Raw genomic sequence first — 25,640 nt, forward strand, 5'->3', positions numbered from 1 at the left:
TACCCAGAAGACAAACAAAGGCTTTACCTACCACCCACACCTCATTTAACCCAACCAGCATAAAAGCAGTTAATGAAAGGATCAAGAAAGCTACTGCATTGCCTCCCCACCCTGAAAAAAAAAACCTATCCAAAAGAATATGTCAATGGAAAATGCCAGGAAAATAAGACCAAAGCAAATAACCAAACAATTAAAAATTGTATGCATTTTCACATTTTAGTCACTTTCAAAAATTGCACATAAACTTCTCAGCTGCACATTTTAAAGTGACTAGAAAGAACTATAAATTTAGAACTAAATGATTAATTACCAACTGTAGCTTAAGCACAGGAGCAAGCTGAAACATACTGTACATGAAAATCATACAGTGGCAGCTAAAGGTACATACACACTATGAATAGTGACTTGCATGCATAGAAAAATTAAAAAGCCCTTTACAATTTGTAGAGGGGGGTGGCAGTTACCTTAACAAAAATCATATTACAAAATAATTCTGAAGTAAATGCACCTCTAATCAAACAAGTGGTTAAAACTATAATGTAATGAAGCGAAAAATTCATAAAATTTACATATTACCAATTATTAATTCATAAAAATAGTGGTAATATCCAGTTTAAGAATATTTTTCTTTGTGTTTCTTTTCAAAAATGTAGTTATATAAGATGCTCTATGAATGTATGAGAGATTGATTCAGCAGAATGTGTAAGAAGTTCGAATGAAAGTTCCCCAGATAGGCCTCAAAATGGCACGATGATGCGTGCGAGTCCCAGTGCAAAGTGCAGGGAGGCCTTTAAAGAAACATGCACTTTGCTGGTAGTGGGGGCAGCTTCTTAACAGAAAATACAGTTACAGCTGCTTTTAAAGCTAATTCTGTTAAGAAGATTTAAAAACAAAAAAAATATGTACACATACACACAGAGGCGAAGCATGAGATTTCAAAAACAGAGAAACAGATCACGTGTCTGCCCTTTAACCTACAATAGGCCTGTATTCAGAGGAACAAAATAATACCACACGCAGACTACAAACAATGTATAAATGCCCTAAAATAGGACAAAAAGACAGATTTGAAGGACAACTATTAAGAAAAAAAATAAAATAAAGCAAATGTAACATTTTAACCCTTTTGGATTGGGGGAAGGAACAAATTTTAAATATAAGCAAATAGAGATAACCATAAAGAATTGCATAATAAATAGTACTATATAAAAACACACCTCTTAATAGCAGAGATACAAAATCACAAATTAAAATTATGTTGTTGAAAAAATAGTTACCTTTGCCTTTTGGGTACTGAGTGTTCAACTTCTATCACTTTGCCATGCAACTCCACTTTCCCTGTAAAACAAAAAACATAAATTAAGAGGAAAGAAAAAAAAGAATCATTAAGATTGCCAAAGTGGCAGCCCTCAGCACTAACCCCCCATGCTACTTAGAAAGGACATATAAATAGGCCAAGATGGAGAGAGAAAGAGAGAGAAGCAACATGTTATCCAGAGAGAAGGTAGCAATAAGGTATCAGCAATTCAGGAAGGGAATAATGTATCAAAATATAATACAAACTGACATAAGAGCAATGGACTAGAATCTCTGAAAGGGAAAACAATGTTTAATATATTCCAGTAAAGGGAGAAACAGAAAGTACCAGCTAGTGATATATCAGCAAGGAGAGGATAAATAATTCAGACATCAGGAATGGGGTGGGTGTGATCAATGGAAATCAGGGAATTCGTGGGGGGGGCGGGGAAGTCCAGCCTGCGGCCCTCCAGCTGTTGAACTACAAACCCCAGCAGCCCCCCACCGGGGTGAACCCCCTTGTTGCTTTTCTGCTAAATCCTCGAAAGCACACTAGCCAGAGCCTCGTGATCCAGTCATGTGCGTGTTTACGCGTGTGGCTTCCCGATCTGCTTTTATGAATGGCCCCACACTTTGCTACGGATCGTGGCCATACGAGCTCTGCTACAGGGCAACAAGCGTACGCTAGCCTGCTCACAACGAAAGCGCAGGCGAGGAGACGGGTCTCCTTGTCAGAATGTGACAGGGGTACCGCTACATCGGTAAAAGGGGAGGAGGGAGAAAATGCCCGTCCCCGTGGGGAAAGGTGGAATGCTCCTGTTCTCAGGTGGGGGTTGGTTAAAAGGACGCTCCGAACACAGTGGGGGACACCAGGCAGAGTTGGGCTTAACGGGCCCTTTAAATGGACACGGTGGGTGCTGCCGCTGTTAGTTGGAGGTGCCTGCTCCACATTAGCGAACAGCTAGCAGCACTTTGGCTCCCAGGGAATGCTTCGCTCGGCTGTACAACAGCATTGCCTCACTGGTACCCAAGTTCTGCCACTGACTACTACATCAACTAGCCGTTCCTTTAAATGGGCTACCAAGCATGGCAGGGCATCGTCCAAGCCCATGTAACAGAACTACAACTCTCAACCCGAAGGTCTTCACAGGTTAGAGAGATTTGTAGTTGACAAGCAGGAGATGCGCAGGTTGGTCTCGGATACGCTAGTAAAGCGAGTGTCCGGGCTCACAGCGGTGCTGCTAAGCGTGGGGTGGGTGTGTGCATGTCGGGATACCCCTGCCTGAGAGCTACGGTGCGGGCAACCCCTTCCCCACAGCTCGTACAGACACACGGACGAAGCCTGTCCCTTCCCCATCCATCCGGAAACCCCGAGCTGCCTGCCCTCATGTGCGCACCGCAGGGCACTGGCTCACTCTAGGTACAAGCGCCGCGGCCGAAGCCCCGCTGCCTCCGTTCTTTCCGTGGCCCTCCCATTCACCCGTACAGGTCACCAAAGGCGGGGGGTCACATTCATAATTCATTCCTCCGGAGGGGGGGGGAGCACCTCCTTTGCTCTCCCGGTGGAGATAATTACCTGAGAGGGTGTCGATGGCCTTCATAGCCCAGTTCTCATCTGGACAGTCCACAAACGCGTATCCACTTTTGACCAGAAACTGCCCGGTGAACGGGATCTTAGACTCCTTGAAAAGACTTTCCAAATCCGGGGGGCTCACGTTTTCGCTGAGGTTTCCAATATACAGCTTGTTCATTGTAAAAAAAAAAAAAAAATGAAAATAAAAAAAAAAAAATAAAAAGCTAAAAGAAGACGAGCCCAAAAAGCCTGAGCAGTAAGTAAGGGGGTGGCGAGCTAGCTCGCTCCGAGGAACCAGTAAATCAGGTCTGTAGTCGCTGCTCGACTCAAAGCTGGAGCTGAGAGGGAAAAGAAGAGCAATTTCGCGTGTTGTCCGGATGTGCAGGAGGAAAAGGGGGAAAACAGATTCCTTTTTTTCCCTCTTACTAGAATGGCGGGCTTAGAAAGAAAAAAAAAAGGAGGAGGAAAAAAAAAAACTACTTTTTGTCTTCCCCCAAATCCTTTTGGCAGGCAGACTGTGAAAATGTCACTCTACGTTAATGTAGGCACCGCCTCTAAATAAAATCGAGAGGAAGAGGGGGGAAAATCACTTTAATATTCCGGCTTTTTGAATGAGCCACGTGTTCAAACTACAAATCAACTTCTCACGTGAGGAATCCCAGCTCCTCAATTAGATAGTAGGTTTGGGCGAAAAGAAGCACGAAAAAAAGGAGTCAGGGAGGGGTGGAAAGGAGATTGAGTAAAGGGAACAAGGGGAAGAGGGGAGGAGAATGAAAAAGAGAGAGATCCAGATGAATGGGGGAGGGGGATAGAGGACTGGACAAGTTTGGATGGGGGTTGGTTGGTGAATGTATGGAACATGTATGTTATGTATGTGGGTGGGGGGAGATGCCCTTTGAGCAAGGAGGAAGTGCCTTACTCCAGCTAGCAATGCATTTCGCACAGCCCTGTGCAGCTTCTTGGAGTAGCCAAAAGCCTACGACGCAGCAGAAGGGAAGTTTGATGTAATTTTTTTAAGGGTTGATTTTTATAGGACATTGAATGAGGGAAAGGGGAGGAAGCCCATCTCCTGCGCTCTCTCCTCCCACGCCCTCTCTCCCTCCTCCACCACAGGGGTGTGCGTAAAAAAAAAAAAAAAAAAAAAAACCCTCTTGCAAGACGGGGGTGGGGGGTCGTGCAGTTCTTCTTGCTGTTTGCCAATATGGCTTGAGGACTTTGAATAGGTAGATCGCTTTCAAGAGTGAATGAGGGGGGATGGAGACCTGCTTGGCGAAGGGGGTGTGGTGCGGTTCAAGGCTGTTTGTAGTACGATCCATACAGCGCACTGCTCCCTACGATAGAATTGTGTGCAATGCGTTGCGATTCGTGTTTGGTGGCTTTTCTGAAATCCTGCGTGCAATTGGTTGCTCTTCGATGAATGACAAGGAGGGGGGTATATGCCAGTAGGGTATACGAGGGGCATTCCACCATCAGGGCCCCACGCCTGTTAATCTCATGTGGTTTTTGTTCGTTGCCGCTGCTTCCCAGCTCCCCTGTGCACTGGGTACCGATATCCCAATAAGCAGAAGGCAAATAAACTGAAATCTACACGCAAATACTTTTAGCGCATAAGCAGGGTAACATTGGCCAGGCTCTGAGAATGTGGGGGGCTCAGCGGAGACCCGTCGTGCGTTGTTCTTTATGTGATGTACAAACCCAGCCATTCATAATTTTAGTGAGAAGTACAATGGTGGGTACGTGGGGGAGGGGGTGGGATGGGAAGAGGCAGCCTCTAGTAAAAACAAAATGTACAGGGGTGCTGGGCTACGAGCCATTCTCACATTAAAAGATGTATTTCCATCATAGACATTGAGGAGGTGCCTTCCTGTGTGCTTTCATTTCACTTGTTGCAGATTTAGTTTCACTATGAAATCTGTAAGTATTTAATTTGCTTTTATTTTTCCTTTAAAAATAACTCTGTATGAGTAAAGGCTGGTGACTCTGCTTTAGTTTTAACCCTCATACAATGTTACTTTTCTCTTTTTTTCTCTGGTTACAAATTGTTACCAGTGAGAGTAGCATTTAGAACACGTATTTATGTGTATAAGTAGGATTCCTGTAGCTTGCAGGGGGTGAGAACAGGGGCTAATATTAATATTTCATCTTTTCACCCCCTATTAAAATAATAATGTAATTTGCTCGGGATATGCACGAAACAATATGTTATTTTGTACTCCTTTCTGTGCTTTTGAAGCAAATACATTTCTATGCACATTCTGAAATATACTACTAATTTCTGCTTCCTTCCCCAATAACACACTTTTATGTAACACTGTTCTATAGGAATAGCCTACAAGCAGGTTTAATTCAGGGAAAGCACAAGTGTAAGGAACATTTCTATTACACATGATATGAAAGAGTGTTTGCTCCGAGTGCATGGGTGTGTTTATGGCTGAATGTGTAGGGGCCATGGAATATATGCTGCATGCTTTTATTCCAGTATTTAATAATATACAGTCATATTTAATAATGCTTCATGGGAAGAAAATAATATTAGTAAAGCAAATCCAGAGTGTAATGGTGGAAACAGATTATCTAAATAGTGACCCCAACGTGCTACAGCACTTCCATGCGCAAGAGGCCTTGTGCCCTTGTACTGTGCTGCCATGTATGTTAGTATTTATAGATGATGTGCATTTTACATTGACTTTGGTACATACATATGATTACATCTCGTATAAAAGCAAGTGGGTTTTTAAATTAAATTAAAATGCAATAAACGTGCATCCCTTAGCTACAAGCCATCGCCTGTCCTTTATAAGAAAATAAATAAGGAAAATAAGATGCAGAAGGCTTGTTCAGCTATAAAAAAAAAAATATATCGTAGGGTGATGTGTCTGTTTTGTTCCTTATTGAAATTAGGTCAAATTAAATGTTAAGTAAATATTTGTAAGGTCTTACACAAGCATTGTCCCTAACTAACCTGCTACTACCTTGTTGTGCATTAAACAACAAATTCTACAGGCACGGACAGAGGATCCTGGGAGCTGTAGTTCAGCAAAAGCCGGAGGGCAGCAGATTCGGGGGCACAGTTATTTACAATGCAGTCTCTGTGGAATGCAGCCACGTAATAGTTGTCTGGAAGAATGGAAACCACTTTCATTTATTGTTGTAGTCATTGCAGCCAAGAGGGGAGGTGGGAATCTGCCATTTTGGATGGAATTGCACAACACCGTGTGATGCAGTAGGACACTAGAAAAAGCATTTGGTAGGGCTGGCTTATTGGGGAAGATCACTAAACACGTAGCACTTGCTTATTAAACGATTTAGATTTTTCCCCTTAATTGCAGTGACCTTTCTGGTGTTGTCGAACTACAAACTGCCACCATACTACAGGAGAGAAATAGTACACCAGTATGCGGGAGGCCCCAAGTCACTTATGCAGGGCTGTACTTGTCATTCTGTCACATTACTACTATATGGGTGTAAAGGAGGGGCTGAAATTGCAGCTTCACACAGAACAACTTGACTGGATGTGGCTGGTCCTTTCATCCCATGCATCTCCCCATAATACAGACACATAGTAAAGGAGGGGAGTGCGCAGTTAAACAGCCCAGCTCTGCTCCACTTACGCACCGACAGCAGCTACCTGCCTTATGTGTGTCTGCACTGGTGCGGTAATTGCACTCTCCATCCCTGCAAGTAGCAGCAGAGCAAGCTCAGCAGAAAGAGCCAGGCTGCAGTGGCTGGGGGTGGCCAGCGCATGGAATGATAGTAGCCAGCCCATAGTAGCGTGCGTGCGGCATTGAGTGCCAGTGTGTGTAAAGTGCCTTGTTTGGTCGCTTCTCATTGGCTGAAAGCGGGCTTGGCGTCCCCTCCCTTCAGCCTCACTCGAGTCTCCTATTGCAGCCTGACTGGTTTATTTCCTTCTTGCTTCTCCATTCATTGGCTTCTCCCTGCACTGTGCTTCTGCGCCTCTGGCGCCAAAGTCAACCCCCTCGCACCTCCCCCTCACTCACCACTCGCCTTGTTTACGGTCTCTCTCGTCTTGACGACTGTGGTGACGAGAAAGAAGGGGTTAAAACGCATAAGAGCGGCCCGCGTATGTGGCCCGCTTCCCCGGGATACTGTGTTATGTGTGCGGAACGCCGTGTCGCAGTAGCCCGCGCTAAGTGGCAAACAGCGTTGTTTTTATGTAAAGCCCAGTCCCTCAGGTAGTCCCAAATGCATGTGCCATGCTACAGTGGTGGGGCTATAAAGTCGCTTTAAAAAGGACATAGGCGTTAAAACCACACGCTGCTCGGCTGCTTGGAGTCCAGTCAGTTTAATGCAGCAATGTAATACTCCATTTTTATTACGCACCCTGCGATCGCCACATAATCAAGCATTCCTGCTCATCTGCCCAGTGCGCCCATAGAGGGTGCCACACCCCTGTTTCTTGGCTGGCCCATAACAGAGAGCTGTAGGCACCAGGCTCTCAGTGTGTAGGGTGCTTAGCTGGTATAGCAGACTGCAAGTGTGTGTGTGGCCAGCAGCAGCAGCTCCCCCACATAAACAGGAACATGTGGCAGCTGAAGAGGTGGGGTGTAGCAGATTTACAGACAGGGAATTCAGGATACCTTGCAGTAACCAGGGTATCCTGCCACAACAACCTTGTTTTGGGGTGGGACTACCATTCCCATAACAGCCTGTGTAAAGACTACCACTCCCAACCCAGGAAAACTGGGGCTGCCATATTTTCTTTCATTGAAACCCACAACTCTCTATCACATTGGCATTGAGTATGATTTTCGAAAAACAGAATGTATAAATGCCCTTTATGACTAAGTGTGAAGCTACATGGAGCTACATAGTAGCAGCTGCTTGTTACAGTTACTAAACGCCAAAAATACCCTGGCATAGACAACACTGAAAATTACCTCTGCTAAAGCACACAAAGAGATAATTACCAGTAAATGATCAGCATTGTCTACTTCTGTAGCCATGACAAGTAGCTGCTACTAGTAGCTCAGTGTGTCTTCACCTAAATTATGTCTGGAGGGTTACAGCTTATATATATATATATATATATATATATATATATATATATATATATATATATATATATATATATATATATATATATATATATATATATATATATATATATATATATATATATATATATATATATATATATATATATATATATATATATATATATATATATATATATATATATATATATATATATATATAGTTAGTCATGGAGTGATGGCACACTCAGGATTTTCACACAAAGTCAAGGAGATAATGTAGAAAAAAATATTTAGAGGTTTATTTCCACAAACGTTTCATTTCAGTCCCACACACATATATATATATATATATTCTGCAGTGCTTTACAGATTTTATAAATCTTTCCCACAAGTTGTCACAGAGAAATCCCTATCACATTCATGCACTCTATAGTCAGTTTACATAATGGATGCTCAAACATTGCCATTCTTATCTGCTACCAAACTACTACTAGTGACAAAGATCTAGTTAGAGGGCAACTGGAAGAGCTGTCACAGGTCTTGTATGGCACACCAGAGAAATTCCTCTGGCGCACATGTGAGCCATTAACTATAGCATATTACTTTACTGTGCCTACAGAACATCGCCATGTAGCTAGGTAAAAAAAACATTTCAGTGCTGGTACTTCTAAAACTATAGTTTGGTAAATATCTTTATTCTGCTTCGCCTACTGATTTTTAAAGTGCAATTAAAAAAATAAGTATGTTCCCTGGTTAGGCTAACTCAAAACTACACCATTATGGAATGTTCTAAACCCCAGGCGAGTTCATATGATGTAGCATGATAAGAATGTGGTTGTAAGTTGGACCCATTGTGGGGTTTATGCAAAACAAACTCAGCTCCAATGGCCATAGCAGGAGCTACATATTTTCAGCATGCTACTGTTTCCTCTAAAATGGAGGAATTCCTATTTTGAAATTCAAACCATATGTCAGCAGTGTATGGGGAGAATTTCACTATGCTGGCTATGCATCTACTGCTTAAAAAAAATCTCATGTGCTGACAAGAAAACAGGTACAATATATTTTTTGACATGGGTTTCTCTGGAAAATGATATACATATGTTTACTGGCAGGTATGGAATGGTGTATAAAGCAAAATATGGAAACATTGTAGTGTGTGCTTTGCATTACATTTCTGTTTGTTTGTTTGTTTGTATGAATGAGTTATCACAAAGGCAGGAAAAAAAACACATTTTAAATCATAAGTGTAACATATATTATAGCTTATGTATATTAAATGCTAGTTAAAAACAAATCTTGGTCCTAGTAATAACTTATTTCTGCATACACAATCATACAGCACCATATAACATGCTGTAATGCTGTAACCATTAATAACTATTTTTTTATTGTGTGTGTGCATGCTGAAGGGGGGGCAGTGTTATCTCTGTCATCGCCATGTCTGTATGTAAATTCTTGGTTTAAACATATGTAATGGGGAAATGCAGCTGAAATGAACTTTCAGTTGTTTGTAGATGGAATTATTGTAAGAAATTTTACATTTGGTCCTGTTTCTTGTTTGTTTTTGCATTGTTTGTCTTTTTATTCTGCCTCTGATTATTAGAGTCACTAACCCTAACAATTTGAATTTGTGTTGGTGGCAACGCTGGTTTTTTATAAAGTAAAGTTTTAATGCTAAAATAATTTTAAATAGAAAATTATTAGTTGTCTTTCAGCCCATGTCCTCTCCATTTATTGTTCAGCCTGACAAAACTGCTGCATGGTTGGTAGTGTCAGTAAACACCTCCATAAAATGTAAACAATTAAAATAGGACCTGCCTACACAACAGTAATTAAGATGTTCGACTTATGTCAATTACTACAGGTATAGGATCTATTATCCAGAATGCTTGAGACTTGGGGCTTTCCAGATAAGGGATCTTTCCATAATTTGGATTACCATACCTTGAGTCTACTAAAAATGATTTAAACATGAAATACACCTAATAAGATTGTTTTGTCACCAATATGGATTAGTGTAGCTTAGCTACCCTCACATACAAGGTACTGTTTTAATATTACAGAAAAAAAGCGAAATCATTTTTTTAAAAGTAGAATTACTTCCTTAAAATAGATGTATGGGAGATGGCCTTCCTGTAATTTGGAGCTTTCTGGATAACAGATTTTCAAATAAGAGATCCATTGAAATACTATTAAATTGTATATTTCAAAATGGAAATCTTCATAGGTATTTCTCTGAACAAACAAACAAAAAAGTTTCTAGGGCAGTAGTCTTATAATATACCTTGGCAGTTCAGATATAGCATAACCCATATATACTTTGTTCTTCATATATTTAAAATACTATTTCCTAATGAAATAGTATAAAATACTATTTCATTAGGAGAAAAACATATGCCATCCATGTTGTCATGCGTTTGCCACTCATTTTAGCCCCATAGCTTTAAAAATTAGTAATACATTTCTGATGCATTTGATTTGTTGTTTACAAAAAATACTTCATAAACAAACCAGGTTACTATAATTTGTTTCTTAAGAGAGCCTATAATTATCTCTGATTATCCCTGATTATTCAAAACAGCTTTGTGGAATAATAAAGTCTTAATGGGACCACTTGCTTAAAAAAACATGTCTACAAGTTTATGCATTTGGCTTCTCTCCTCAGGATACCAGGAAAAATATTTAATTATTTTTTCTAACTTGAGTCAGGATGTTTTGCAAGGGTGAAACATATATCAAGTAATCAAGTAAAACGGGCCAACAAGTGATGCATGAAACCCCCACGAGAGAGGACAATACAATCCTGCTTTCTGTTTAAATGGTACTTAAAAGCTGAACAAGCCTGGGAGTGTCCCCAGCAAGGGCAGAACATCAAAGATGGCTGATTGACATTCCACCAGCATAGTTTAGAAGCTGTAGCATGGCATGTCTGTAACAGCCATTATCTGAGGTTAGGTCTAAAGGCCACATGGGTAGACCAGTTGTTTTTCTCGAATCTCTCCTTTACATTCTGTGAAGATTGCAGATCAACTGCTAAAGTAGTGCTAGTGCTGGAGAAGGACATTTGTATTATTCATACCATTCTATGACTACAGCAAATCCCTGAAGCACATTCTACATGGCCAAAACACCTCTCGTCTCCTTGTAAAGCTATAATTTGTTTAGTTCCCATGAATCACTGACTGAGAAGGAAATCATGATACACAGAAAACTGCAAGTTCAATGAGATATGTTCATGCTTGTACCTTTCTCAAAGGGCTGCATAAACTTTTTGATGTTTTCCTAAAGCAATTCTATTAGCTAAACAGTTACTGTGCACTTCTTACATGTCTAACGTGTCATAAGTCACCCTAAAATGGACTTAGATAAATACTATACCTTAGTAGGTAAAACAGAAAATATAACATTTATAGCTTTGACAGAAACTGTTTAAAAAGGGGCTAGTTTGGGGGCTCTGGATATGTAACAGTGTTTTATGAGTAGAACAAAAACAGCTTAGCACATTTAACTTATTTTTCTGTTCATGAATATTGATCCATTGTGAAAAATTAAATAATCCTGGTCTAATTACCAAATGATAATTTTTTAGAGAATACAAAAAATACTAAACTTTTTTTCAACAGTTTAAGTTCTCAGATTATCAGAAGAATCAATCAATAGTATGTTATTTGCAAAACTGACAGCTTTTTAAATACTTTAAAAGAACTACCTAACCACTAGGAAAAGGATTGAAAATCAGTAGATTTAATTACAAAAGTTTAGTTTTTGAATGTTTTTAAGTACATCTTTGTATTCAGAAAAATTGTAACTCTGTAATTTTAGTATAAAAAATAATTCTAAAAATGCATAGGCTTAGCTAAGCACAGAACTGAATAAACAATTTATCGCATTTTCGAAACGTATTAAAATGTATTCCTTGTAAGTGAATTTAAATAGAAGTAAGAGCACCTTGTTTTTAGTGTTACTTGTTTTGTTACATATCAAAAAAATGGTTTTATTTTACTCTATCCACAGTTTAGAGAATTCAATCCTATGTTAATATGCCCAAGATCCTGTCTTTTATTTGTTTTAAAATTGTCCCTAGCAGATTACTAAACAGAGTGCTTAAACTGAAAATCTGTTGCTGTTGTTTTAACTTCTGTGCTCTTAGTAGTATCACACAAATATACCTTCTTTTGTTTGCTTTAAATTTATATAAAATAAAAATATTACTAATGTTTATACAAAAAAACTGTGCTCTATGATTTTTTAAAGTCTGTGGAACTTATTTTTTATGCACAAAAATGCTAAGATATAAATGTGTTTTCTACGGGATAAATGACAGAAATTAATTGAAACTAATGTTAAATTGTACAGAAACTGTTAAAAAAGTAAGCAGATATACAGAAAACATGCTTTTTAGATGACAAATGTGAATGTAGCAGATCAGATTAAATGTGTGTTTTCAGAATATTAGTTTTTCTCCAGCATGGTCTATGTTACTGCTTCAGTGTACAGAGATACAAACTTGAAATATAAAATATGGGTAATAATTATGTTGGTAAGGGGTCTTAAATGTATATTATGAGGTGGCGGGACAAGAAAAGGCTTGCAATGCTCTGCTGGAATTTTCAGGTTAAAACAAACAGGGAGAAATGGAATGAGGTTGCAGCCAGCTGTATTCCTTGGTTTGAAATAGGTCAGTGAAAAGTGTAACTTCATAGGTCAGTTGCATCCATAGTTTGGTCATTTGTACAAGTTATAACTGTGTTCTGCCTTGCATATACTTTCCTAGTCTCGTGGTTGACTTGATTAAGACAAACACGGTTCTTACTTTAATACCTACCCAGTTATTATTGACCCATTAACAAAATGCAACTGCTCTGGCTATTATATATTAGTTTACTTCACTTGGTATCTGTAGCTGTGCAAATATGTGTGAAAGAAACTGTGTAAAAAAGAGAAATATAATAGATTTAGAATATTTTTACAAGTATACATTAGTTTATAAATCAATGCTATGTGTAGACATACACTTATTCTAAAGTTTCTGTTGCAAAGTATTTTTTTTTTTTTTTTGCAAAACGTTTTTTGTTATGGGAAACGTGTTATTTCCAGGGTACTGAAACAGTTCTGAGCTTATTGCTACTTACCCCCCCACCTCAACAAATTCTTTAAGATGTCTTCAGTGATCTTTGCCCTTTTAGGCTTTCACATTCCAGAGATATCTGGTTGCATTGTTGTTGTGTGGTGTGTGGATAATATAAGTTCCATTTCCTCTAACAGGAAATGTCCTTCTCTGTCTTTTGGTTACCTGTATGGCATTGGATTTAAACATGTGAATTTGCCAACAAACACTAAAAATATGTATGTAATATTGTCACTCTGCCCTGACAATGATTTCTTTCAGTTCACTCTAACATTTTGGTAATCTTAGATATGTGTTAATAAACTTTTTTGTAAAGAATCAAACAAGTTAATTGTAGGAACATCAAAAGAAGTTTTGTTTTTGTAGCTCTTCCATAATTGCTACATGTTTTCATACACATAAAATTTGTATGTTTTAAAGTAAATTAAAATAATCAATTATTCATAGAAACTATTAGTGCGCATGGAGATTAGAACAAAAAATCAAATTTACTTTAAAAGCCTCCTTGCTCTGAAGGTCAGATTTCTGAATTATTGTAAGCTAAAGTTTTCAATAAGTAATTACTGATATTATCTGTAGAAGCGTCTGAATCTTGTCCCATGTTCTTGTAAATTTCTGAATTAACCATAAAAAACTATATTTGCAAACTCTGCAGTGGTCTGAGACAAACACATTAATCATATGGACTACAGGTTACATACTTTGTATTTGACACATTATTATTACTTCATTTAAAATCATTTATTATTACTGTGAAATGAGGTACAAATGTCTATCCAAACACATTTTGAATTAATTTGAAAATACATTGCACACAAAAGTTACACTTATGCCCACATTAGAAGGTAGCAAAATGATAACAGCCTTTTTTCCTAAGCAAATAAAGACAATGAACTGACCTCTTGTCCTTAATTAGCTTATTTCTTTATGTTTATCTGTGAGTTTATTTGATGAACTATGTGTCATGATAAAAAGTCTGTTGCTATAGGACTATAATAACAATGCTGAATTAAACAAAATTTGTAGGTGAATTAATTTAAATGTCCTTTTTTATATATGATTGACTACCAGTTTGTTGTCCTTATTTCTTTTTAGCAATTCTCTATAGACACACATGCAGAATTAGATCTGGGAATGAAATAGGATGGTTTCATATTTGTGTCTAATCCAGTATACTCATGATCTTTATTGAAGAAAGAAAATGCAAGCTTAATTTAAAGTGAAATGTCTTCGTTAAATATGTTTGGATTGATTAAGGAGATATTTTGTTGTGCAATTATTATTTCCTTGATTTTGAGGTATTTCTACAACCAAAATACATTGGTTCCAAAGGATTATGATGATCAGTAGGATCTGATTGCATCTCAAGATAGTGATACATCAACTACCTGCTGTGATACAATATCACAAGCATTTAAATAGATGGTTTGCATAGTTTTTACTCTGATTATATATTTTGCCACTTACAAAGCATCATGATCATGAATAGCTAGTAGTAGGAATAAACTGCTGTACTGAGTAGACTGTATTTTTACCCTCATTATATATTATATGCATATTAGACATATTACATAGCATAGAAAAGTTGTATTTATTCACATCAGCCCTAGTTGCAGTGGAACTTATAGTCTAAATTTACTATTAACATACATGTGCATATCCTAGTACTAGTATTGGGTTCCAGGCGACCCACAGCATTTTCCATTTAGTTTAACTGTTAGGGGAGTAGCAGGTATTATTTGTGGCAAACAGAACTTATCCTATGCCAAGGTTCCAATGATACACGGAGACATAATAAAAGTAGCTCATTTTTATTTACTGCAATATAAAAATGGGACCATGATCATCTTAAAATCTGAAACCTTAAACGGAAATCGTTGTTACAAAGATATTTAACCAAAAATGTAATTTTATTATATTGCAGTGTTAGTATATACTGTTCATTTATGGAAATGTTAACATACCAAACCATGTACATGTCTCAACAGCAAGTACTTTCTCTGGGCAATTCACTGTTTCTAATCAATAAAGAATGCTAAGACTCATTCATGCCTTGTAGTAGGACACTTGTTCATAAACTCAAGGTGAATAAAACTAGGCAATAATGCTTATTGCACAATCGGTGGCCCCTGCCGCCTCCTATTGACTTGAATGTGAAATGCCAGACAGTACTGGTGCCAGTCTTAAACCCTGATACTGATGCTGTCTGGTATTTTCCATTTGAGTTAAAGGGAGGCAACCTGGGTCTGTTTTAGGCAATTATCAGCTGTCTGAAAAGGGCCCCATGTGCCATAAGCCTAAGGGAAACCTAGCAAATGGAGTCCTGTAGTGGTCTCAAGTACCATTTTAATCTGGGCACATATGTGTTACTTTTAATCTGTGATTTCACCAACTTTCTATGCATAGCTTTTCAATTCCATCTAACACATATCCTAATATCACATATGGGCTAAGATCTGGAACTGGCTAAGTGCTCCTGAGCTAAGGTCAAACTGCATGAAATGCAACTGCTGCCAATCTGTGAGTTTTTTTTATTGTGATTGTGTGGCAGCCACCTATTACATTGGGTAAGAGAAACGTTAAATAGATGTGAGATAAAACACCTCTCAGCTTCACTTTCAATACATTAATATTACTTAAAAAATATTTGATGCAATATATTTTTGCTATTTAAAGTGTATAATATAACAAGTGTCCAAACTGTTAAATACTTGAAAGATATTCTCATACACAGTATCCCAGACAGGAGGAGCCTAAAAGTGGAGCACAAACTGGACATCCCTAGTGAGGAAAATAGAATTTTAATAGGCAGTAGGCAAGAGATTTAAGACGGAATAGTAGTAATCACAGTAGTTTGACATAGCATAGGGGATTATAGCAACGTAGGGAATGTTCTTTTTTCCCATTAAAATGATCAGCACACTAGAGGCTACCCCTTTAGATTAGAGGAACTTTCATTTGAAGCAGCGTTGGTGGGTTTTCACAGTGAGGGTTGGGGAATGCCCTTCCTAGTGATTTTGTGATGGCAGATTCTGTTAATGTCTTTAAGGGCCGTGACACACGGGGAGATTAGTCGCACCGCGACTAATCTCCCTGCAATGGCATATGCAGCGCCACGATTTGCCAAAGTCGCTGAAGTTTCCTCTCAAGTTTCCTTGAACAAGCATAGTATCCAAGGCTATTATGATACTAATATCTACAGTTAGTATTGATGTTGGTATATAAGGTTTATGTGTGTGAGTGTATAGATAGGTCAGTATAGGTTTGTGTGTGCTGGGTTTATTTGAAAGGGTTGAACATGATGGACTCTGGTCTTTTCTCAACCCTATGTAATTATGTAACATTCTCCAACGTACCAGCACACAACATACACAATATGCAAGCATGTTAAAATTTCCTGATGTTGACTTGTCAGCTAAGGGTTACAGACATTAATCCATGCCTCTTGGGCATGCAAAATTTGAGGAGCAAGTTACTTTATTTAGAAACTATAACATGGATGGACAAACTAAGAAGTAAGTGCGGTTTAATCCGTAAAACTGTAACTCAGAGAATAAACCAATAATTATTATGCCACCCAGGGAACTTAATCATATACTTTAATTTAGTGCCCTTTGTGGAACATTACACTTTTTAGAATTAACCACACTTTGATTTTATATAGCTGACTTACTACTTTGGTGTGTGCGCAAGATTTTGGTGTTTGGGTTAGATAACCTGGGCTGCAAGCCATAACTAGTGCATTTACTTGCGTTAAGTTGGATTCTATTACTTTCTCAACCTAAGGGTAGTTGGAAAATTGTTCTATCAGGAGTTCATTTTCATCTGTGATATCATGGATGTCTGTGCTTATGCCCAGTTGAATGAGCTCTGGTACTGGTAACTGGCACTTCCATTCAATCAAAATTGTGTTCTTGGCATAGGATAGCTAACACTGCAGTGTTCCCTTATTTAAAGTTAGAATCTCCCTGGCCAGTAAGGCAGGGTTCAAGTAAAAATACTGAGGAGAGTTTCTCAGAAATAGTCTAATGATCCAAACATGGCTGAATTTCCCACTCATCTGGCTTTCTGCTGTTTTACATATGGTTTCCAAAACTTTAAACTCACTATAAAGTAAGGATGCAAAAGTATTAAAATTCTAAAATGCAAGCACGGTTATTGATTGAGTACTTCATATTGCAGGTATCCTTGTACAGCATCACAAGCCTGTTCAAAAACCACTGAGAGACTCATGGCAGCTGAGTGTTTTCCTACATAGCCTGCTGAGCTTACAATAGTTAACCTCCACAAGATCAGATGCCATGTTGCTCTATGCCGACATTTCACATATATGCTCCTATGCAGCAATCGATGCAACATGATGGCATGGTATGAACCTTAAGTGTGTTATTGTCAAGCAAATTGTGGCACAACTGAATGAGAATGCAGTATATACACCTTGCAGTCTTCATATTTAAGCCCTAGGAATTAATGACCTACGTACCACCTTAAATAAAACAAAGTCTATAACCATCTATTAAGTATCCTTTACAGGAAAGAAAACACATAAACTACTGCTGAAATGTACACTGCATCCTTGTACAAATAATAATAATAATGCACAATTATTTTTAACTGTTGTTTTTGGAACTCGAGGCAATTCTGCAATTTACAGTTCAGTGCACTTAAAGGAACTCTTGCTTGGAACAGGGACAGCTGACCAAAAGTATAGAAATTTAAATATGCTATATTTTCTGTCTATAAAAAAATGTCCTTTATAGGTGTTTAGAAGGAAAATTTTGTTGCAACTAGATGCATGTGCATTTGTTTTACTTTGTTTGACAGAGAGGCACTGGAGCTTTTACTCCCCTATTTATATTTGTGTCATGTAAATATCTAGAAAAAATGAATTATAAAGGAGAACTTAAATAGAAATCGCTGGGGAGTGCCAAAATGTCAGGCACCCCTCAGTGATTATAATCCTGATACCTGGTGCTCCTGTTTTCTAAAAACTGCAGCAGCCTGGGGTATTTTGTAGAAACTCCTTGTCATCATCTTTTTTGGCTTTTTCTGTTTTCTTTTTTGTTCCGGTCCGATCAGGGGCATGTGCAGTAGGGTGAAAGCCAAGGTAGCCACAAAAAAACTCTTTCCTCTCACCCTGCCCAGGTCGAGAGAAAAGAAGATTGAGCTGATGAGCTTCTACAGAAATACTCTGGGCCAGTGCGGCTTTTTGCTTACAGGAGCAACAGTCCAGGGTTTGAGGTAAGCAATTATAATCACTAGGGGGGGCACCTAACATTTGGCACCCCCTAGTAATATTTTAACTTTAGCTCTCCTTTAAGGTTAAACTGATAATCCTTGCAAATTCTTCTTTGAAATAAATCTTATTTCCTATTCTCTTTCTATAATCTTCGCTATCTCTTCCCAGAGCCTTCTAGTCAGTCTGTAAACAGCCTTTTTAAAATCTTTAAACACCTGCCACTCTGGTTGTTCACCTAACCCCCTCCCTTGAAGATTTACTTTGGCTCTTGGCTTACTGAGCATATTCACTTCCAAGCTAAGGCAGTGAATCTTCTCAGTTTACTTTACTAAACATGCCCCCTCCAGTCTAGCCACCAATCAAGAGATGGAATTGCTGGTTCCCATAGAAACTCTACAATAGAATCCCCTTGACAAAGGACTTGGTTCCGAAACATTGGGGTTTTCTAAGTCCACACATGTCTGCTTTTTCTGTTCTGTTGTGTCAAGACTAATTGGCGGAATGTATACTATGCACTGAAGCGTGAAACTCTTGTTTGTTAATTTTTACTTATATAAGGAGCATTATTTGTTAACATATCATACCATTTGATTTTTGATTAGGCCTGCATTGAGTAATTAATTGATTGTAAGCTCTTTTGGGCAGGGCTATCTTCACCTCTTGTATCGTTTATTGGTTGCTTTATATGTTACTCTGTATGTCCAGTGTATGAAACCCACTTATTGTACAGCACTGTGGAATATGTTGGCACTTTATAAATAAATGTTATAAATGTTAATAATAATTTGTATCAATATTCTGATTCTCATTTGCACCCATTTCTTTTTAAAGATATTGCCTTGTGTTTGTAAATGTGGTGTGCCCTCCAAAAATATATTGTTTGTCCCATAGAAACTCTGCTCCTATTTTTGTTACTGATGAACGGAGAGGGTATATGCAGTACAAATGATACAGTTTGGGTGGGAGAGATGTGCCCAACTTATATATATGGTAGGCGATTTAGATGTCCTTTAAAGGCCCTGTTAACATTTTAAAACTCATTTTTATCTCCTCATACAGCCCACCATGAAAGCAGAAATCGACTAAACCTAATATACCAGGTAGTCCTATCAGCTCCCATCATGCTCTGTCATTTATGTAGCTAATCCGGTGTACTTTAATGTGTAAATAAATTGCACTTTGCTTTACAATCCTAATAAAGCCTTCCAATCATTTCTGTATACTTTATGTTTATGTTTTTTCAAATGTTTACAATTTCCTTTTCCTCTGTAATAATAAAACAGTACCTTGTACTTGATACCAACTTAGATATCATTATTGGAGGCAAAACAATTATGCTGGGTTTATTTAATGTTTAAATGACTTTTAGCATTTTAGCATACTTAAGGTATTGTAAAACAAATTATGGGAAGACCCCTTATTTGGGAAAACCCCTGGTTCTTAGCATGCTGGATGACAGATCCTACACCTGCATTAGCTTGTGTAGAGATAGTATAAAACTACTGGTCATTTTCTATGCTAAGCATAATTTAAGAAAATATTTAGTGTTCCTTCATTTACTTTTCAGTTCTGGGGTTGTTTTCACTAGCACTGTAAATCTGCTAAACCAATTTTACATTTGCTAAACTATGAATATTAGTATTCTTCTTGCAGTTGCTTTGTTTTTTTCTTTACCATAAATGACTAGTTTAACCACCATGAGTCAATGCCCTCTGCAGGTTTATGCAGAATCTGCAAATATGGAAAGGCAATTTAAAATAATGATACCCTTGAACATGATTAATATCACCGATATTTATTTACAGGTATAAGATCTGTTATCGGGAAAGCTCCGAATTACAGGATAGCCATCTCCCATAGACTCTATTTTAATCAAATAATTCAAAATTTTAAACCATATTTCCCCTTTCTCTAATTAAAAAAAACAGTACCTTTAACTTAATCTTAACTAAGATACAATTAATCCTTATTGGAGGTAAAACAATCCTATTGGGCTTAATGTTTAAATGATTTCTTAGTAAACTAAGAGAGATCAAAATTACAGAAAGGAGATCAAAATTACAGAAAGACCCCTTATCCAGAAAAACCAGGTCCTGGGCATTCTTGATGATAGGTCCCATACCTGTATTAATATAGAGGCAGTGTGCGCTGGTGGGTTATGTTTCAGCACATGATAAACATTGGCACATTTAAACGCCCTCTGGTGCAGTTGAAGACAGGTGCAAACAAGGGCACTTTAGATTCATTTCAGGATTCAACTAAATATAAGCACTTTTTGGAGTTAATGTTTTTGCCATGATTTGAGAATTTGTTCTCCAGTTTTAAACCGCAAATATTTGAGATTTATTACATTTTAAAAAAAACCTTTAAAACTTGAACAAAAAAACCCTGCCTAAAACCTGCAGGAATGCTATAGCATTTTTTTTCAGAGAATTTTTTAGACAGACGAGATTTTATAGCCTTATGGAAAATAAATTGAATACTGCGATTTTAGTTTGCCTTCTACTTTTTTTCTGCAAAAAAAAAAACTGAGCTGATTCCAAACCCTTAAAGGAGAATGCAAGTCAAAATTTAAAAAGCATACTGCCCAATAGTCCTCCTATTGTTTAGTAAAAACGCCCCACTTTTTTGTCTCACCTAATCAAATATTTACTCAGTCACACTTACTTCACATTTTCTAGAACAGGCAGCCATCTCTAAAAAGGTACTCTCCCTTCCTTTCCCTCCTTGCGTCATACTGCACATGTGTTTCATTCCCTCCCCCCCCCCTCCCCTCTGCTAGATCTGCTTCTGATTGGCTGGTGGGCATGTGTAGCTCAGAACAGGAGACAGGATCAAGTTACACACATGCTCAGAGAATAGGAAGGCTGCCGCTGGCACCTACAGGAAGGGGAGAGAGATTTCAGTGATGTCACTGTAGTCTTCACACTGCTGTAGGCTGCCAGCACCATATCTCAGAGAAGCAAGCAGGGATCTGGGAATTTAGATATGCAGTAAGTACTTAAAAAGAATGTCTTTAGACTTACTTTTAATTTATATTAACCTTTCCTTGTCCTTTAAGTATGTAAACTAGGATTCAGATTCCGTTCAGTTTGGCAAAGGTTTCCAAAAATTATGGATTTAATGCATCCCCCCACTGACACATTTACACTATGCTTTACAGAGATCAGGCATGAGTCACATCTGTCCCTGCCACAGTGGAGCTTACAGTCATATTCATCAAATACCTACACTTCTTTTAATGTTCTGGAATCTTTCCACCTATATCTCTGCTGTCACAATTAAAAGGGAGGCTTAACGACACACAAGGCTGATGGTACACAGGGAGATTAGTCACCAGCGGTTAAATCTCTGTAGGCGACTAATCTCATCAAAATGCCTTCCCACTGGCAATAAAGTGAATTGCCGGTGGAAAGGCATATGCGTTGCTTAGTTTTTCCAAAGTTGCACAAAGTTTTCTCATGCAGGCAACTTTGTGCGGCTTCGGAAGATTAAGTGACGTATATTCCTTTCCATTGGCGATCCACTTTATTGCTGGTGGAAAGGAGTTTCAGGGATATTAGTTGCCTGCGGTAGCTGAGATTAACTGCCGTGACTAATCTCCCCCTAGGCCATTGCCCTATGGGTCCTCATGATGTTGGAAAATCCAATATATACTTTGATTAACTAATTCCTTAATAAGACTTAATGGATAAAGATTCAAGAGCCTATTTGGATTTTTTCCTTTCTGTGACACAATTATATGGGCACTGCACTGATCCTGCTGTGTAAGCAAGTTGAATATCTTGCATCAAATGATACAATTTCAATGGAAGCCTTTTGCTCCCCCCAAAAGGAAAGTTTATGTACTATCTTGGAACATATGCTCTAGAGTCCAGGGTACTGCCTCACACACTTCTCCGTGTTAAAGATGATCGGCACTACCAAATGCCTTAGTGTTTCTCTTACTTACCCACAAATGGGTTCATGGTTTGAATCTGTCCTAGAGTTGTTAAACATGCATTTTGTTTAAAAAGACAGTATCATTGTTGTTTCTTCCACCAATTATTTGTCTTTATATTATTCATAGTTACTTTTATGTTTAGCTAACTCATAACTTATAAATAATAATAATTATATTGCCACCAGGTGGAGCATCCAGCAAAAACTCACAGCAGAGAGAAAACGTTCTGAAAAGACTAACTCTTTTTACATTCTTGTCCTTGCAGGGGTATAGATTTTTTGAGGATGTTATAGGGAAAAAAAACACTATCCAAACACATGACAGATTTCAGGGAAAAAAAGGCCTTTATAAGTATCCATGAAAGAACAAGTAGTAGTAGGAAGTGGGAGTCCCATGGAGTCCATGTTTGTACAAGTACTCAGCCTTTACCCAAGGTGACTGTTTTTGTTCCCAAGAGTTTAAATAACATTATTTATTGCTATAATAAATAAAACTAACATTATAGTGCTGACATAAAATCAAATTCTTAATCAAATGACTCTTATTACTCTTTATTTGTACATCAGAAAGGGTTTGCAGTCTGACCCACCATTTTGTGTATAAAATAATTACATATATTCACGAAAAAAGCAATACAAGGTCAAGATGCAAATGTGTATTACGTGTATCATCTTTTTTTCATGATTTGAGAGAATAAATATGATGAGTAAGAGGACAATCTGCTATATACACATGTATTTATATATATGTAGTTACTCATTGCTCTATACCCTAAATCAGTACCGATAATGTGCAGAACTCTATCCATTCATTGGCTGATGGGGCCTAGCATTTATGTGTGCCTTGGCTTGTTTATGTGCACTATGAATCCTATGATCCCAGGAGGTGGCCCTTAATTCTTAAAATGGCAATTTCCAATTTAGGAGTACACAACTGCTAAACAAAGTATATTTTTATGAAAATGGGTTATTTAGATGAAGCAGAGTTTTACATATGAGCTTGTTTAAGCAATATATTTTTATAGAGTCCTACAATGTTTAGGGATAATAGATTTCCTTTAACTTAGAGAAGATCTCTAAGTGTGAAGACACACAGAGCTACTAGTAGCAACTACTTGTCACTGCTACTAAAAAAAGACAATGCTGATCTATGTGTGTTTTAGCAGAGGCAATTCTCAGCATTGTCTATGGCAGGTTATTTTCTGGTGTTTAGCAGCCTTGATAAAGTAGCTGCTACTAGTATCCCAGTGTGTCTTCACCATAATAGAGATAGCCCAGTGTGTCTTCACCATAATAGAGATAGCCCAGTGTGTCTTCACCATAATAGAGATAGCCCAGTGTGTCTTCACCGCAATAGAATGCGCATATGGATGCAGTTCATTAAGGTACTTGCATCTAATCAAGCTCTTGCACTTCCATGCCATTACACTTCCATGTCAATGTGTCCACCTATTGATGTTGGGGAACCATGGATGTAATCATGCCTTAATTCTCTGCTGGGCCAACTAATTTTTTAATAGAAAAAAAGAGTAGTCCTGGCATTATATGCAGATCAAACTATTATACAGCCCTAGTATAGAAACAGAAGTAGTGTACTGTTGTCTTTCACACTGTGTATCTCACAATAATGCACAGAGGATTTTTAACCAATGCATTTTTAGGTAGTTCAAATACATAGGGGCAAAACACTTAAGTGGCCTTCAATTGGAAGGCACAAACCTGGACTGCCTTTCCCTTTTAGATCAGTCTCCTAAACCAGAAACCCTTCTCAGGGTGAGAACTTTTTTTTGGTTTTAAAGATAGGAAGCTCAGTGGGGTTTCATAAGAACACTGGGTTTTAGGAGCTGCGTATGTTTCTCTCTTTCATTCATGGCAGTCTCCAGACCCTTGTCATACATTAACTTAAATTACCATTGTCTACCATTTTGCACCAAATATTTTCTTCATGCTTCTGTCCCAGCATCACTGAGAATTCCCTAGTATTGTTTCCCCCAGAAGGAGTCTGAGCTCCCCCTCCTAATAGATGCCCTTCCAGGCAGCTTAAACAGCAGAGGTGCATTGCACTGGTAAAGCATGCAACACTATATTTGCCAAATCACCACTACTTTGGCCGACACATGGAATTCTGGTGGCAAATTATGGAATTTATAGCCTGCACATGTGGAGACAGAAGGAACCTGCTGCTATACAGTAGGCAAAGCTGTAACGGTATAACTGTGCTTTTATAAACAAACCCTTTGACTGCAGTTACATTTATTTCGTTATAATACGCATATTTATTATGCTGTGTAAAACAAAATTCACCAAAAAAATGGTGTAAAAAGCTGTGTAAAAGAAATGAATTTCACCGTCACCAGATTTGATGCTGTTATTTTACATAAGTTCCAACGAAAGAAAAACGCACAAAAAATGATGCAGAATTTTGTCCCGTTTTTTAGCATAATAAATAGGCCCCCAGGTGTGCCTTGAGGTGTATTAACACTGTGCTGTTAATGGAACTCCTCAGTGACTTAAGGTGGCCATACATGTATGGGGCCATTCAATAGACCAGTCCAGGTGAGGACCGCTCATTGATGTGGTTCTCCCCCCTGACAGCCTGCATTCCTGTTGTCGTGATCCAATCCTTTGGCCCAAGCCCAGTATTGCCTACCTCAGTTTGGGCATGATAGGGAAAGATGTGCAAGAAAGCCAAACGAGCAGTTCTTTAAATGTATGGTCAGCTTTATAATATCTTTATATTTTACAGAGAAGGAATACAATATTCACTATATACTAATTCACTATATACTAATTCACTATATACTAATTCTCAAACTACTTTTTTGCGTTTGGTTTCATGGCTTGGATTACAACAGCTCACAAGTATAATATATTGATTAGGGGGCAGATTTATGGTTGCTCAAACCTGGAGTTCAAATAGTCTGTTCATATTTCTGATTATGTTGGAACCTGGCTAGAAGGGAGTAATCACTTTGCTGTTTCTTCTTTTGATCTTTTATTTTTTGCCTCCACCTACACATAGTAGAAGCTGACTGTACTTAATATACCTGCAAGATTTGTTTTTCTGTTTTTCTCATCCTGTGTTGAAATGTTCATGTCCTTTTAATAAACAGACTGGAACACTGTGTTTATAGTAAGAAAAAAATATTTAGCCAGGATGGAGGGAAATAACTGAAACATGATGAGAAAAAGTATCTAAGCTTCAGACTGGGTAAGATTCAGGGATTGTTTTCTGAAGTTATAAATGGATAATGTAAGTGTATGTGTGTATGTGTGCTTGAGTGTGTGGGCTGGAGGGCAGCAGAATATCTGCACCAACTTTTCTGTTTATTTTCAGATATAGGACTATGCTTGGAATATAAACCTTCAGAAGGTATGGAAGCTGCAGATAATGTCACAATGGCCAAGACAGTTCTCAGTAGTCAGTAGGGTAAGCTGGCAGAAAGAGATCATGGATATGGG

General features: G+C 38.0%; 1 protein-coding gene and 1 long non-coding RNA gene across 4 annotated transcripts in view; one reads left to right on the forward strand and one right to left on the reverse strand.

Moving 5' to 3' along the window:
• igf2bp3 (insulin like growth factor 2 mRNA binding protein 3) overlaps window positions 1–3,236 on the reverse strand; it is a 65,890-nt gene extending 62,654 nt beyond the window's left edge. Inside the window, exons 1-2 of one of the 3 annotated variants that reach the window (XM_031903400.1) lie at window positions 2,622–2,804; window positions 1,278–1,338 (exon numbers count right to left, since the gene is read on the reverse strand). In XM_031903400.1, the coding sequence (XP_031759260.1) occupies window positions 1,278–1,338; window positions 2,622–2,685 (125 nt within the window). In that variant the 5' untranslated portion in view covers window positions 2,686–2,804. 3 annotated transcript variants of the gene reach the window in all.
• Window positions 3,237–3,781: 545 nt separating this feature from the next.
• LOC100498040 lies at window positions 3,782–19,458 on the forward strand. The gene is made up of 3 exons (XR_001171128.3): window positions 3,782–4,783; window positions 18,143–18,238; window positions 19,296–19,458. It is a non-coding gene; the product is annotated as an uncharacterized LOC100498040 (long non-coding RNA).
• The last annotated feature ends 6,182 nt before the right edge of the window (window positions 19,459–25,640 follow it).

Source organism: Xenopus tropicalis, chromosome 6 (assembly GCF_000004195.4).
Source record: "Xenopus tropicalis strain Nigerian chromosome 6, UCB_Xtro_10.0, whole genome shotgun sequence".
NCBI lineage: Eukaryota > Metazoa > Chordata > Amphibia > Anura > Pipidae > Xenopus > Xenopus tropicalis.